The sequence below is a fragment of the Leopardus geoffroyi genome, chromosome B4 (assembly GCF_018350155.1).
Source record: "Leopardus geoffroyi isolate Oge1 chromosome B4, O.geoffroyi_Oge1_pat1.0, whole genome shotgun sequence".
NCBI classification, from domain to species: domain Eukaryota; kingdom Metazoa; phylum Chordata; class Mammalia; order Carnivora; family Felidae; genus Leopardus; species Leopardus geoffroyi.
This window is the reverse complement of record NC_059341.1, coordinates 10,026,065-10,043,101: the sequence shown is the minus strand read 5'-3', so window position 1 is coordinate 10,043,101 and position 17,037 is coordinate 10,026,065. Positions and strand designations below refer to the sequence as shown.

Here is a 17,037-nt window from a genome sequence, read left to right as displayed (position 1 = left end):
AACACTAACGTATTAGATAAGATATATTCTATGTAGAAACCAACATTAGTATGATGATTTCCAATGTAAATCAATGGCCACTGAATATTCTAGGACCAGTTCTCTTACATTACGCGTGAGAATAAAAATGGTTTCAATATTTGAGAAGTTTGAAACAGATTTTCCCGTTTTCTCTTTTTGAACTCTGTTTTCACCTTAGAAACCAATGCTTATGTTATAAAATGAAAGATTTTTGAAGACATGAGAAATGTTTGCCCTGCATAAAAATGCATCTTATGAGCACATAACCATATGTCAAAAATCAGTAGATTCCACAGAGACCTTTAACTTAACAACTTAAATAGGCTATGTAACAATAGTTTATAGGTTTGGTTAATGACCAAAATTCCAAGGGCAAAAGTTCTCACGTGTCCTTGAATTTCTAAACTCTTTATCTACCTGGATGTCAAAAGAGGATGTAGAAGCTAGAAATGATTATTTCCTTAAACATTGGAAATATTCCCCTTAACTTCTTTTTTATGCTATGTTCCGTGAGTCCACCAAATAGACAAATTTAAAATCCCCCAGCATTAAACACTGTAGAGGCATGTCTGATAACAAGGTATTTGCCAGAATGATAATGGTATTACAAGCAGTCTCAATCAATACATTTCTTTCTGTAGTTAACAGAGAGGTAAGCAATAAATCTCTAACTTAATCCAACCAACATAGCTGCAAAATGCAAAAAGCTTTATGAATGGTAGATATTAATTTTTTTAAAAGCACAAAACCACAAACAAGCAGTTCTAAAAGCTCTTCATCCTGTAGAGTCTATACAAACAAGATTAAAGCAGATAAAAAGGGTGTTGAGAAAGAAAAAAAAAAAAAAAAAAAAAGCCCCAGACATGCATTAAGCTAGTTTGACAGCTCCATTGTTCAACCGGTCCCATTGTCAGACCCAAAGATGTATTCAGTGCTACAATGTCTGCTAGCAAATAAACAAAAGACTACATTTTTCAAAGCAGGATGCCAATTCTATCATAATTCTTTCTCTGCTTCCCCAAAGGTCAGTGGTGGCTCCTCTCGGTATGTGATCGAACCCTAACACAGATGCAAGAAACAAATATTTGCTTTCAATACATAGGGACCCAGGACGCCATGCATGAACAGAGGTCTTTAAGCAGGTACACATTTTGGCAAACAGGATAAAGTGATCCAAACCTGGTAACACAGAAGGACTATTTAGGTAGGCTAAGTCCAGATTAGAGCGGTATTTGGAACGCAAGTCTAATATGGAGTCTCCTTAGCTCCTTTTTCGGTGATTATTCCATGCAGAGTGCATGATAATGAAAGAGGCTTAGACATTGCAAAGGAAAAGACAAACCAAGAGCCAGATTCAGAGTCTTTAAAATTATCCACTGGCCACTCACAAATAGCAGGGAACAAATACACGATACGCTTTCAAAAGGCAACGGGTGCAAATATAACTCGCACAGGGCAATCCTTTTCCTTTCTCTTGCTGGCTCCCTTTCTCCCAGTCCTTGGTCTCGATTTCGTTTCCCTCTCTCTCTCTCTCTCTCTCTCTCTCGATTCTTTTCTTCCCCCTCTAAGATAAGGAAGCTACTTGATGCCGAGCATGATTATTGTCTCAGCCAGCTCTAGAAACTAGAAAAGCACACATTAAAAACAAAGGACACAACAACATACCTTAAAAGCAGCTCTTCATTTCTCATAGTAACAGCGGATTTGGGACAGCGCATGCTTTCTACACTGATACACTGATAGTCTCAACAAAAGCCAGTTCAGAAGTGCGCTCAAACATCAATGCCACAGTAGCTGTTCACTAATGCGCTCCCTCTCTCTCTCCCCCTCTCTCTCTCCCTCTCTCTCTTTCCCCACTCTCTTCTCTAGTCAAATTCTGAATGGTGGAGCAAAGGGGCTCCTGCAGATTCACTAAGTAGAAATAATCCTCTCTGACAAGTTATGTTGTCTAGGCATATTTTTACATTAATACACTGTGCTGCCTATAGGGGTCTTGCGTGCATTCACTCAAGCCTGCCTGGTGTTAATTCTCCTAATTACCATCTTAAAAAATTGGAAAGAAAAATAAGTGACTCGTTTACCTTTTTTTTATACATATAATAGCAAAGCCAGTGTCACATTTTCTTTTTGCTATCCACTATCAGCACACATTGCAGACGACCACCAGAGGATTTGGATAGGTTAGTGTGTGCTAAAAAGGATTTTTGCTTCTCTTTTCTGGGACACTGAACTCACAGTTGGATTCATCTATTCCTCTCCTCTTGTCCTCAGGAAGAGTGACAAGGTCAAGACCCTTAGCCCCACCCTGGGTCATGGATGCAGAAGACAGAGATTGGGGGACCTGGAGATATTTTAACTCTATGCACACCAGAGCTCTTGCAGACGACAGCATAATTCACCTGAAGCAGGGCATCTAAAGGAGGCAGGCAGTGCAAAGATTGTGTGGTCATGTTGAAGTCCTAGTTGATACTGGTGCATCATCCTCGAAAGACCAATTGGATGTTCTTTTCCAAAATAAGAAAAATCAGCTTCCCTACTTCATTATACTCAATGGACTCAGCATAGACAGTCAGCTGGGGAAATATGCATTATGCTTCTGTTTATTGGAATTAGAAGAATTCCGTGCAGATTAGCCAAGTAAAGCAGCAGGTGAATCGCATAGAGAGAAGACAAGATGCTATGGACAAAACAGTCAGTAGGCCAAAAGTGCAAACTAACACATCGTTCCTGGGTGCTCACGGGAAGCCAAGAACGCTCTCTGCTTAGACGGTACAATACAGAACGCGGCCCGAAACAGAGCTGGATCACTCAATACTGAATTCCTCACCCCCAGGCTCAAAGTACGCCCCTGTCCTCCATTAACACGGCCAGGCATCTCAGGAAGAATCCGGAGTCACAACATCTATGGGAATAATAGTGAGGTGGGGAAACAATGGCGTGCTCCATTTCCCTCCCCTTTGAGGATCTGGAAAACCACCCAATATCTTGCTAGATCTCTGATCTCTTGGCCCACAGCCAGGGAAATAGAGATGTTCTGTTAAGAGTTCCTCCACCTACCACAAAATAATCTCTCTCAGTTTATCAACTTTAGCACTGATGACAAGAAACAGCAGTGGCTGAAAGCAGTGACCCTTCCCATTTCTGAATGACAGTGAGACAACATGATGAATAATTCAGCAAAGATCAAACGATGAAATAATGCTTGTCCCTAAAATAATCACATTTCTACATTTCCTTCCTTCATTATAGCACATGGAAGTTATGGAAAGAATATATAAAAATGAATTACTTTGCCAAAGAAAGCGATCACATAAAACCTATGATATTCTTTAGAAGCAAGATAAACATCATATGAACGAGTGTGGAACCAGAGAGACCTTGGAGACAGAGAGAGAGTCATTCCCTAGTGATTTGTGGAGGTAGAAGGCACTTAACTTCTCCATGGCTCCCTTTGACCCCTGCTCTTAAATGGGGGGCGGGCAACAAATGCTAATTTGTCTTAAAGCATCTGAAGATCCTATAATAAAACTGGGTGTGTTTTTTTGGTGAAAAGATGAATAAAAAGTGGAATGAGTGGCTGGACACTGGTGAGAGTTTTGTCTATTAGAAAAAGGTGGGGCATGGGGCGCCTGGGTGGCGCAGTCGGTTAAGTGTCCGACTTCAGCCAGGTCACGATCTCGCGGTCCGTGAGTTTGAGCCCCGCGTCAGGCTCTGGGCTGATGGCTCAGGGCCTGGAGCCTGTTTCCGATTCTGTGTCTCCCTCTCTCTCTGCCCCTCCCCCATTCATACTCTGTCTCTCTCTGTCCCAAAAATAAATAAACGTTGAAAAAAAAAATTAAAAAAAAAAAAAAAAAGAAAAGAAAAAGGTGGGGCACCTGGGTGGCTCAGTTGCTTAAGCATCCAACTCTTGATTGCAGCTCAGGTCATAACATCATGGTTCATGAGTTTGAGCCCCGCATCAGGCTCTGTGCTGAGGGCCTGGGGCCTGCTTGGGATTCTCTCTCTCTGCCCCTCCCTTGCTGCTCCCCTCTTTCTCAAAATAAATGAATAAACTTAAGGAAAAAAAAGGTAAAATTATGCTGCTCAGACACAAAACTCCTTTCTTTTAAAAAACTAAAAAAATTAATTGGAGCATAATTGACATATAATATTAGTTTCAAATATACAACATAATGATTTGATATTTGTATATACTGCCAAAGGATCATTACAGTGAGTCTAACACCCATCACCATACATAGTTACAAAATTTTGGTAATGAGAACTTTTGAGACTTATTCTCTTAGCAACTTACAAACATGCAATATAGTATTATTAACTACAGTCACCATGCTATACATTAGATCCACATGATTTGATTTGGTAACTGCCAAGTTTGTACCTGTTGACTCCCTTTACCGATTTTTCCCGCCTTCTCCTCTGTTCTCAGTATTTATGAGTTCAGATTGTTTTGTTTTTGTTTTGTTTTTGTTTTGTTTTTAGATTCCATATAGAAGTGAAATCATATGGTACTTGTGTTTTTTTCTGACTTAACTACATTTAGCATAATGTCTTTAAGGTCCAACCCAGTTGTTCCAAATGGCAAAATGTTATTCTTTTAAATGCCTGTGTGTGTGTGTGTGTGTGTGTGTGTGTGTGTTTTCTTTATCCGTTCATCCATTGATGGACACTTAGGTTGTTTCCATATCTTGGATATTGTAAATAATGCTGCAACGAACATGGGGATTCATACATCTTTTTGAGTTAGTGTTTTCATTTTCTTTGGATAAATACCCAGAAGTGGAATTGCTGAATCATATGGTAGCTGTCTTTTTAATTTTTTGAGGAACCTCCATAATTTTTTCCTCAGTGGCTGCACTAATTTACATTCCCACCAACAGTGCACAAGGGATCCCTTTTCTCCACATCCTCTCCAATACCTATTAATTATTATCTTCCTGATAATAGCCAATCTGACAGGTATGAAGTGATATTCGTTATGGTTTTGATTTGCATTTCTCTGGTGAACTGTAATGTTGAGCATCTTTTCATGTACCTGCTGGCTTTTGGTACTTCTTCTTTGGAAAAATGTCTATTCAGATCCTTTACATTTTTTTTGTTTCTTTTTAGAGAGAGAGAAAACATGAGCAGGAGAGAGGGTCAGAGGAAGGGAGAAAGAATTTTAAGCAGGTTCCACACTCAGCGTGGAGCCCGATGTGGGGTTCGATCCCATGACCAAGGGATCACGAACTGAGCCGAAATCAAGAGTTGGGCGTTCAACTGACTGAGCCAACAAGGCATCCACCTTTACCCATTTTTTAATCAGATTGGGTTTTTATTTTGCTATTGAGTTGTATGAATTCTTTTTGTATTTTGAATATTTGACCCCTTATTCAGTGCTTTGCTTTTTCATTTTATTGATGGTTTCCTTTGCTGGACAGAAACTTTCTAGTTTGATGTAGTCCCACTTATTGACTTTTGCTTTTTTTGCCTTTGCTTTTGGTGTTAGATTTAAAAAAAAAAAAATCATCACCAAGACTGATGTCAAGGAACTTAACTGCCTATGTTTTCTTCTAGGAGTTTTATGGTTTCAGGTCTCACATTCACATCTTAATCCATTTTGAGTTAATTTTGGGGCACGGTATAAGATAGGGGTCCAAATTCATTCTTTCGCATGTGGCTGTACAGTTTTCCAGCACCATTTTTTGAAAAGACTGTCTTTCCTCCACTGTATATTCTTGGTTCTTTCGTCATCAATTAATTGACCATATATGTGTGGGTTTACTTCTGGGAACTCTATTCTGTTCCATTGATCTATGTGTCTGTTTTTAGGATAACACCATATTGTTTTGATTACTATAGCTTTGTAATATAGTTTGAAATCAGGAAGTGTGATGCCTCCAACTTTGGTCTTCTTTTTCAAAATTGCTATGATTATTTGGTGTCTTCTGTGGTTCCATATAAAGTTTAGGACTGTTTGTTCTATTTCTGTGAAAAATTCCATTGAACTTTTGATAGGGATTTCATTGAATCTGTAGATTGGGATAGTAAGGACATTTTTATAATACTAATTCTTCGAATCCATGAGCATGGTATATCTTTCTGTTAATTTGTGTCTCCTTCAATTTTTCTCATTATTGTCTTACAGCTTCCAGTACACAATATTCACCTCCTTCATTAAATTTATTCCTTGGTAATTTATTCCTTTTGATGCAATTGTAAATGAAATTGTTTTCTTCATTTCTCTGATACTTCATTATTAGTGTATAAAAACACAACAGATTCCTGCATATTGGTTTTGTATCCTACAATTTTACTGATTTCATCCATTATGTAACAGAATTCTTTGAGGAGTCCCATGTTTTCTTTATATAATATCATGTCATCTGCAAATAGTGACAGTTTACTTCTTCCTTTCCAATTTGGATGCCTTTTATTTCTTTTTCTTGCCTAATTGCTCTAGCTAGGACAACCCATACTATGTTGCTTGAAAGTGGGGAGAGTGGGCATCCTTGTCTTGTTCCTGATCTTACTGAAAAAGCTTTTAGCTTTTCACTGCTAAGTATGATGTTAGCTGTGGGCTTGTTATATGTGGTCTTTATCATGTTAAAGTACATTCCTTCTATGCCCACTTTGTTGAATACTTGTTCACAGTTCTAATGGGGGTTAAATTATGAGGCAAGTACTAATATATGACAAGAATGCATTAGCTTATCCATAAATAGATTCTTGGCATTAGAAGCCAGTGCTGCAGTACATGGAGATATTCCTATAGGGAAATGAATTATGGATCCACAGTAGTAAGGAACGGAAGTGAATCAAACCATTAATATTTTCTCCACTTCCTTTTTAGTCTAGGGACCTAAATAATGAGAAAGCGGTCGAGGTAAGACTTTAATATTCGTCCAAACTCCACTACGATAACAGACTGAGGGGCTTCCACCTGCTAGTTGTATGTGCTGAAGTTGGGGTTATAAAGATGAGTGAATAGAAAGATGTGTTATTTCTAACATTTATATATTGTGTAGTAAGGCTTTGGCTCCAAGGCCATGGGGATTAATCTTTGTACTTCTTAATCCACCCAATAAAATAACTTTCCCAAAGCTAGTACTTAATATGTATTTGTTAAATAAAGGAATAAATTTATTTTTAACTATTGGAACTTTGGGGAAAGGACCGTTTCATTTTCAAAATTCTTTATGTAGTTTCCTTAACAAATATGTGGCAGAAACAAACCCACCTCACTTTTTATTTTAACTCATGCATTCAGTTGGCATGGCCGACAACACTGAGAATTCCTTACATGTTGCTATGTTTTAAATTCCAGGACCTTTTTGGGGCACCTGGATGGCTCAGTCAGTTAAGCATCCGACTTCGGCTCAGGTCATGATCTCGTGGTCCATGAGTTTGAGCCCTGCGTCAGGCTCTGTGCTGACAGCTTAGAGCCTGGAGCCTGCTTCGGATTCTGTATCTCCCTCTCTCTGCCCCTCCCCCCTCCTCTCAAAAATAAATAAACGTTAAAAAAATTTTAATTACAGGACCTTTTCACATCTAGCAACTTATTCAGTCCCCATAACAATACTGTGGGGCAGGTGGAAATGGTACCATTACCTTCTCAGCTAAAAAAGTTCACGTGCAGAAAGACTGAGCAGCATGCCCAGAAGGTGCAGTGATAACTGAGTGTGGGAATCCAGTCTAAACCAAACCCTGGACCCATATTCTTTCCACTGCTCTACAGTGTGATCCAGTGCTTCTGCTCTGCCCAGGGGTTCACAGCACCCCCAAGCAAGGCATGGCTTTGAAGGAGTGTTGAGTGCAATGAATCTTATTACACTTTTCTAATGCAATAGTAATAAACATAGAGAATAGTAAATTAAAGGAAAATTGATTAAAAGATTATGTTTTGGCTACTAGTATTTACTAATTCCCTTCAAAATTCTATTTCCAATGAAGATTGAGTTGCAACTAGACAAACTAAGCACTTTGGGGGATTTTTATTTTTTGAGGTCATCTACAACAAGAGTTGATTTTTAGCAACGCTGATTACTACATTTGGTGTGTAGGGAAATTTTTTTCAAAAAGATTATAGCAGTAACTGGCCAAGGACAGCAACAAAAACTTAGTTTATCTCAATGCCCTCTGTATTCCTCTGTTTTTAATTATATAAATTAAATTTTTAGCTAATAACGCAAACTTGTGGGGGCGGGGGGAGGGGAACGGAAAAATTCCTGCAGTGTGGGAATACAGGAGGGAACTGAGAATCAGCCAGACTTCTTGACCTTTCTAGATTTGAGCTTCCTAAAAATGTTTTCAAAGGTAAATTCTATGTGCATTTACTTATGTTATAGGGAACTTCTAGAATTAAAAGCTGAATTTCTAAATGCAACATTAACAACTCGCAACTTCTTTCTTCTAAACCATATCTTTGCACTTTGAAAGTTGCATGAAAATGTTAAGTAGAAAAGAGCGTTTCAATGGAAGTGTACAATATGAAGTTTGCTAGAGAGGAAGGGCCAGGCAGTACAGATTCTTTTTTTTATTTTTTTTAATGGTTATTTATTTATTTTGAGAAAGGGAGAATGAGAGAGAACGAGTGGGAAAGGGGCAGACAGAGACGTCCAAGCCGGCTCCATGCTGTCATCGAGGAGCCTGATGTAGGACTTCATCCCATGATCCTTGAGATCATGACCTGAGCCCTAAATCAAGAGTCAGACACGGAACTGACTGAGCCACCCAGATGCCCCAAGATTCCTTCTCTGATGAAGGATGAGACACTACCAAACTCCAGTCTGCCTCTTAGATTCCCATCCAAAAAGAATAATCTTGGAATTTGCAGGAGCCAAGGACATTAAATCTCTTTAGCTGTTAGTTTTAGATATTGTCTTAGTCCATTTGGGCTACTAAAACGAAAACATTACAGACTTAGGGATTTATAAATAACAGAATAAATAACAGAAATTTATTTCTCATAGTTTTGGAGGCTGGCAAGTCCAAGATCAAGGTGCCATCATGGTCACGTTCCAGTGAGGGCCCTCTTCCCGTTTCATAGCTGGCCCCTTCTTGCTGTGTCTTCACATGGTGAAAGGAGCAGAGGATCTCTGTGCGGTCTCTTTTATAAGAACCCTAAGCCCATGCCTGAAGGCTCTACCCTCATGACCTCATCACTTTCCAAACACCCCAGCCCCTAATACCAACACATGAGGCTTTAGGATTTCAATATATGAATGTGGGTGGGGGACATAAACATTCAAACCATAGCAGACATAAGAATTTCCAGATTTAACCAAGAAAGGACATTGCTACGAAAGATGGAAAGATCACAGAGAACGCATGAAGTAAATATGAAGCAATAACCGAGGTCTCCAAGAAGTGGATTTCTAGCATACTCCGCGAATGACACATAGTATGTGCTCGATAAAGTTGGTACATCTGTGTGTGAATGGATAACTGTCTATCCAGAGCTGGTACCAAGCAGAAGACACAGTTTCTCTGATCAGCTTCACCAGCCTCAGAGGAAGGGTCTCTGTGGGCAAAAGGGAAGCAAAATAGTCAAGTCTGCGCACAGGGGCGACTAGAGACAGGAGATGGAATGAATGCACTATGGAGGAATCCTGTCCCCTCGGGCTCCAGGGCTCTCTCTTGCTTGAGGGGAAAACCCTCCAAAGCCAAAAGGACATAGGTATCACAAATCACTACCTGAAACATAAAACTGACAGTTGGTTTAAAGTAAAGCCTGGCAGAGCTGGTAAATGAAGGGTTTGACGGTAATCCGAGGATCTATGTAACACGAGTTCCTGTCACTGGAGCACTCAAACGTTACCTCCAAGTCAGACTTTAGAAACAGGAGGCCACTATCCCAGTCACAAGCCCAAGGCCCCGAAGTTCTAAAGAGGCATTCCTTCTACAAGCCATGGGACTACTTACGCGTTTCAAACACGGAGATGTTTACTAGGATGAGTGGGGCATGGGGTGAGTAATTAGCAAGAATAATCGTAAAGCCCCTTAAAATTATAAAGTGTGGTATTTATCAAAAAGTAGATATAAATAATAAACCATAAATTACTTAGAGCTCCAAGAAGCCACTTGAAAATATGCACTAGATAAGTTTAAGAGGTATTATAAAGAGTAATAATGACTTCTTATTATAAAGGAAAGGGGCTATGGAGACAGACACAGGAAAGTGGGTTTGGAGAACTAATTCTGTCTAGGTAGCAAAAGGTCCATGGAGGACAAGCTGAAGAAAGTAAAGGAATTCCCATGAAAAACACAGACTACCTACTTGATAAAATAACTAACTTTGGTGCATGAACTCTTATGACTTAGCAAACAACATGTTCACAATTGAGCAGTGATTTTTGACCTAATGTTTTGTCAAGGACCACTCTCGGGCAGATGGGAAATCTTGAGAAGGCCACAGGTGACTAGACATAAGTTAGCCATTAATATTTGCACGGAAAACGGGTGAAGTTTATCATCGCTGTTTTTAAAACAGACCCATGCACACACACCTGCCTTTCTGCCTGTGCAAACTGCCACGTCGGACAGGTTCTGTAACTTGACTCTTGTCCACGAGTCCTCAATGGACATGTAGAATTTGGTGCACTTGGGGATCCCTGTTGCCTAAGTGGTTTTGATCCTAGGGAACTGTAACAAGTTAACAGCACACGTAGAATAAAGGTTGTGGGTGAAGCTGATGAGTCCTCACAGGAAGGTGATTCACACGACCCTATGACAGAGATGGAAGAGAAACCCAGATGGTCCGGGAAAGTGGTTCTGAAAACCTCACAACACATTCACAGCTCTTACAGAATCTGCAGGTGCTTTAAATGTTACATTTCTTTATATATAACTCTGAGATTCAATCATCTGCTTGTTTACGTGTTTATTATCTTTAAATCATCTGAACCTAGGGTGCATGAAAGCAGGAACTTACTCCCTTTTATATCCACTTCAGAACAACGTGTGGCATATGGTAGACACTTAATAAACATTTGTTCAATGGCTGGATTTCTCTGTGAGGCACATTCTTCTTGTTAAGTGACCTAATCTCAGTGGCTTACAGCTATAGGACGCAATTTGTGAGATGTTTTCCAGGCTCAGCTGTGAGTACTCATTAGGTGACAACCTCAGAGGGACACAAAGATTAGGAAGGTCTGTTCCTGACTTTAAGTACGTTATAGATTCCCTGGGACGGGAAGATAAGCTTGCTGTTTTAATACGTTTTTTTGAACTTTAAAGTACCATTTAGGGGCACCTGGGTGGCTCAGTAGGTTGAGCGTCCAACTCTTGATTTCCACTCAGGTCATGATTTCATGGTTCATGAGCTTGAGCCACACATCAGGCTCTGCCCTGACAGTGTGGAGCCTGCTTGGCTTTCTCTCCCTCTCTCTCTGCCCCTCCTTTGATCATGCTCGCTCTCTTTCTCAAAATAAATAAGCTTTTAATGTATGTGTGTGTGTATATATAAAATTACCATTTATATGGGTTCATAGAAAATAAAATGATGCCTCCTTATTTTCCACAATGCTGAAGTTTGGGAGTTAGTAAAGTCCAAGCAGGTAGGACTGGGCATTGAAGGTGAGATGCACAGACAAAATTTTCAGCATCAAGAGCAAAGCGAATTGCATTTTTTTTTGTGATGTCCTAGAAAAAGCAAGTGTCCTTATGGACAAGGAATAGGAATCAGAGGCCGGTATCATTTTCATATCACTCAGTTTCAGGAGGAGATCTGTGCTGTGTATTTAACTCCGTAGTTAACTCTGCCATGGCTCCAGGAGCTGGCAGGTAAAGGCATCTGTGCCAGGGACGTCCTGCTTACTTGCCTCTCACTCACTGGGGTCCCCGAGGTCTATAGCAACTTCTCTTCTTATCACTTCCATCCTCTGTTTAGAAACAAAACAAAACACACATTTCCTTAAGTCAGTTCCTCAGGAGATGTGTCCTCACTTTTAAAAGTGCATTAATTCATTTCGTTTGATGTGGTGGGGCTAGCTGTTAAACATTACTTTGACTTTCTATTCCTGATATAGATAGATGGGATATATATATATATATATATATATATATATATATACACACACACATATGTGTATATCACATAGTATATATCATGTTACATATATTAATCATATTAATACTATATATAACATGTATATATATTATGTACATTGATGTTATATACAACATGTATATATAATAGGTACATTAATGCCACATATATAACATGTATATATAATATGCACAATATATATGTACATTTATATATGTTTATATATGTGTGTATATCATATAGTATATATTGTTACATATATTGATATTAATATTATGTATAACACGTATATATAATAATGTGTACATTAATGCTGTTCATCAGGTATCAGGTATCAGGCTCCCAACCTGATGGAAGTCAGGCTTTTTCTCTTCTTTATCGCACACTGTCCAGGCAGTAGCTATCTAGAAGACAGAAAGGGGGGTAAAAGATATTTTGGTGATGGAACTGTTACATGGACCACTGAAGGGGTAGAAGAGAGAAAACACTAGAGTGGAAGATGATTCTGATGGCGCTAACATGATGGTTTGGCAAATGATATGCTAACTGAGCTGGAGCTAAAAAGGCACAGTGGGGTACACAGGAAAGGTGAGGGGTCCACAGGGAACACGCTGAGCCCGAGAGGCTGGCGGCAGCCCTCCCACGTGGAGGAAACAGGCAGAACTACCTCCGGGCGTGGATGACATCAGCCAGAAGGAGCACTGTGGGCACAAAACGAGAAGTGAAGCGAGGCCAGAACCCCAGGACAAATCAGAAATGGAGGAGGCACACAAAGACGCCCAGAGAAAGAGAAGGGCAGATACATCACTAAGGGGCTTAGACTCCAGTGGAGAGAGAAAAAATCTGCCCATGAAGTTTGCAGTGACTTTGTTGGCCAGGAGAGCATGAATTATTTGTTTGGATGCTAAGTGGAAAAGCAGGGCAGTACAAATACGAGGCAGGAACGTTCTGAAAGTTCCAGGAACCAGTTTCGAACCATGGTGGTAACTCTAGAGGGCAGCCTAGTTTGACAAGGAAGCAGGCTACTCCCGCACCTGCACACGCTGAAAAGGGAGAGGGGGCTGGGCTGCCTGCGAGTCGCAGGTGAAATTGCTGCTTGCTCCAGGCAGGCTCCAGCTGAACCGTCAGATGCTTGCCCTGACTCCTGAGACAGATCGAAAGGTGCCCGGCCGTTCTTCACCGCCTCCTTTAATGCAGAACTTTAAAAACAAGGAGGCCAGGGGCCAGGGGGGGCTGCATCCAGCTCACAGAACAGGAGCCCCCGTGCGGAGCAAGTTCATACACTACCGACGGGCCAGCTGGACCCAGCAGTTCCAAAAGGCCCAGAGCAAAAGTCTTTTTGAAGGTGTTTATGAACTTTGCCAGATAAGGATTTCCAAAACTACAAGGAACTATAAAACTCTAGACGTGGATAACATTTCTGGGGCCAATTGCTTTAAACTTTTTAGCGAAGAATCATATACTTAGAAAAAAGTGCCCATAAGCGTTCAGCTCCCTGATATCCACAGAGTGAATCCAGCCATGCAATCGGCACCCAGGTCAATAAAACCTTTTTTTTTTTTTTTCTTAAACCAAAACTTGCTTTTAATTCCATAACCAAAAAAGAATTTGATGAATCTAAATATCTAGGAACTAGAATGCTTGTAAGTAAAAATTGCCTGAGAGACAGCAAGAGTGCGTTGAAGACTTTCTCAACAGCTCACCTACTTTTCACCACCTGCACGAGCCAAATTCAGGCTACCACTGTTCCTAAGGAGCCTCTCTGCCTCCAGTCTCACTGGCTCTGAACGCTGCTATCCATTTCAGCAGTGAGGTCTCTGCTACTGAAAAATGGTCACAGTTACCACCTGCTCAGCACCCGTTGAGGGTTCCCCCTTCCATCTCCGCTCTGAAACTGAAGCCCAAGCCACATGACATGACTCACAGGACCCACCCACATCTCCAGCCTCATTTCACCGTCTTCTCGGCTGGTACCCTGGTGTCCTGTGCACGGGGAACATCTTCCAGGCCCTCACACACAGGGTCTCCCTCGCCTCTGCACTGGGGTTGGCTGTTTCCCACATGCGCAAAACTCTCCAGTGATCCCACCCCCTCACCAGGTTTATTTCTGCGTATCCTTCAGGACTTGGCTTAAACATCAAGTGCTGAGCACAAAAATAGGCACTCAAAAATACTTGCTGGCTGGCTGGCTGGCTGGCTGAATACAGGAGTAAGTCAAGGACACCATCCCAGCAGCAAAGGAAACACAAAGATGTCATAATACAGTCCCAGCTTAAAAAGGAAACAAAACTATGATGTAATAAACCAACTACGCTTTTTGTAGCTGAGGGACTACAATGTTATTTACCTACAATTGAATTCAATAGAGGTTCTAGAGATGCCTGGGTGGCTCAGTAGGTGAAGCCGCCGGCCGATTCTTGATCTCAGGGTCCTGAGTTCAAGCCCTGTGCTGGGCTCCACGCCCCAGCCTTTAAAAAAAAAAAAAAAGGTTCTAGAAAGGCCCCTGCCCTCAGAGAGTGGATATTCCTGTTAGAAACACAGAACTTATCCAAAGGGACAAAGAACAAGAGTGTCTACTGCTGTGATGTTTTATGAGCCATAGGAGTTCCAAGGAAGGAGACACGGTAAGGCTTGGCTAGAGTAATGTGAGAGCCCTTCGTGGAGAATCTCAAAAGGTATGCCTGCTTTGGAGGAGGATGTGGAAGGAAAGTGTGAGGACACCCCCAGCAGGAGAGACCAGTCTGAGGACAGTTCACACGTGGGTGACAGTGAAAAGAAAGTCTGAGTAGAACAGCACAAGTACTGGAGAATGTGGGGGAAGAAGAGAAATGAGGAAGAGCAAGGCCAGGCGGCGAATCTGGTAAATCGAGCGGTGGCATCTGTAGTCAACAAAATAAGCACTGGAGACTCAGTGTAATTTCTGGATCAGTGAGTGAGACCGCTCTCGGCAGATGCCAACGAGAAGGCGAAAAACAGCTTCGGCAGCTGGTAGCTGACAGGTAGGCCATGATGTTCCCAACTAAACACAAACAACTCTCGCAGAATATAAAAATAACCAGACTTTGAGACCATGTGCAACAGGAGAGAGACAAAGGCGCTGCAAACACAAAAATAATGACACATCCCCTTCTCCCAACTGCTTCTTTGCCAGTGGTGACTCTAGCTCTGCTTTAGTTCTCCTGCTTTCTAGACAAAAGCTACCAGGATACCTGTATGAGTCTGCGGGAGCTGCTGTAACAAAAGAACACAGACTGGGCGGGGGGCTTAAGCAACAGATCTGGAAGCTGGAAGTCCAAGATCAAGGTGTTGGAAGGTTTGGTTTCTCCAGACAACTCTCTCCTCAGCTTGTAGCTCTGTGTCCTCACATGGCCTCTCCTCTGTGCACATACATCCCTGGGGTCTCTTCCTCTCCTTAGAATGACACCAGTTCTATAGGACCTAACCCTTAGGGTCTTGTTAACCTTCGTTACCTACTTAAAAGCCCTACCTTCAAATACAGGCACATCCTGACATTCTGGGGGTTAGGACTTCAGGATATGGATTTGGGGAGTGGAGAATGGTTCAGTCCATCACAATAGCCCAATACTTCTTAAAAACAGCTAATGGGGGGGCGCCTGGGTGGCGCAGTCGGTTAAGCGTCCGACTTCAGCCAGGTCAAGATCTCGCGGTCCGTGAGTTCGAGCCCCGCGTCGGGCTCTGGGCTGATGGCTCAGAGCCTGGAGCCTGTTTCCGATTCTGTGTCTCCCTCTCTCTCTGCCCCTCCCCCGTTCATGCTCTGTCTCTCTCTGTCCCAAAAATAAATAAACGTTGAAAAAAAAAAAAAAAAAAAAACAGCTAATGGGAACTGACTCTCACATCTTTAGACTTCCTCAGCATGTGCACAAGCCCTGTTTTCTATAGTAAGCCTCTTCCAACTCTTTCCCTAAGATGCCCCGTCATACTCCTGGTGTGCATTCTCCTTTGCTGTAATAAGTTAAACCCAACTTTGACTATGATGTGTTCTTGGTGGCTTTGGCTATGCTGCTTCCCACACCAGGACTTCCATATTCTTGAGCCTACCTTTCTCATGCTTTGTACCTGCCTAAATGGACATTCCTCCTTCCTGGTTAACTCCCGCTCCTCCTTAAAGATTTAGTTCAAATATCACCTTCACTGAAAGTACTTTCTAATTTACTCTTTCTGATAGTTGGATTAGGTTTCCCTTGTGGTGGCCCTGTCATGTGTCCACTGGGCTATGCTGAACTACATTTCCCCAGTTTTCAATTTCCTTCCTCCTCCTCTTCCTTCTCCTCCTTTTCCTTCTCCTTCTCCTTCTTCTACTTTTAATGTTTCTGGTTAGGGTGAGCTACAGGAAGATTCTTGGGAGATGTGAAGGACAGAAGGGAAGAAACAGTCATTCTGTAGCTTGCACACATTATTGCTGCTGTACTGACTTGCCTCGTTGGTATGAAGCAGCAGCCAAGCCCACTCTGCCTTCCCCAGATCCTCCCTGGGCTTCTCTGACTTCCGGGCCAGGTGCGTGTTTACCTCTATCATCCAGGTCCCCAAGGCAGAGGCAACGAGAACAGACGCATGTCTCAGTCCATCCTTGCATGCAAACATTCAGTGTTTGGGGGTTCCAGTCTGTCCTTGATCTCCCCTACTCTGCATCCATTTCCCCTTTTTGACTGTTTGGCCGTGAATGTCAAGTTCCATCATCAGATGCAGAAAAACCTTATAGACACTGCTTTCCCATGCTGTGTAGAGTTAAAGCCCTGTAACAACTATGTATGTATGTATGTATGTATGTATGTATGTCTCTCTCTCTCTCTGTATCTTCCATTCATCTATTCATCCATCTATACATCACCTATCTATCTATCCTACTGCCTTTGCTTTCCTGGTTCAACTGTGATTGACATGCCCCTCCTCTATGGTATTTCTCTGTACCTCCTCAAAACCTTGACTATACTTCTCTTGTACTGTGTATCATACCTGATTGTCATCAT

The 17,037-nt window shown here is 41.6% G+C and overlaps 1 protein-coding gene across 6 annotated transcripts in view; it reads right to left on the bottom strand.

Annotated features, from left to right (window-relative positions):
* CELF2 (CUGBP Elav-like family member 2) overlaps positions 1–17,037 on the bottom strand; it is an 836,861-nt gene that overhangs the window by 321,116 nt on the left and 498,708 nt on the right. Inside the window, exon 1 of one of the 6 annotated variants that reach the window (XM_045465671.1) lies at positions 1,687–1,857. The exons of the other annotated variants lie outside the window; for them this stretch is intronic. Coding sequence (XP_045321627.1) covers positions 1,687–1,739 — 53 coding nt within the window. The 5' untranslated portion in view covers positions 1,740–1,857. Of the gene's footprint in view, positions 1–1,686; positions 1,858–17,037 lie in introns of those variants that run through there. 6 annotated transcript variants of the gene reach the window in all.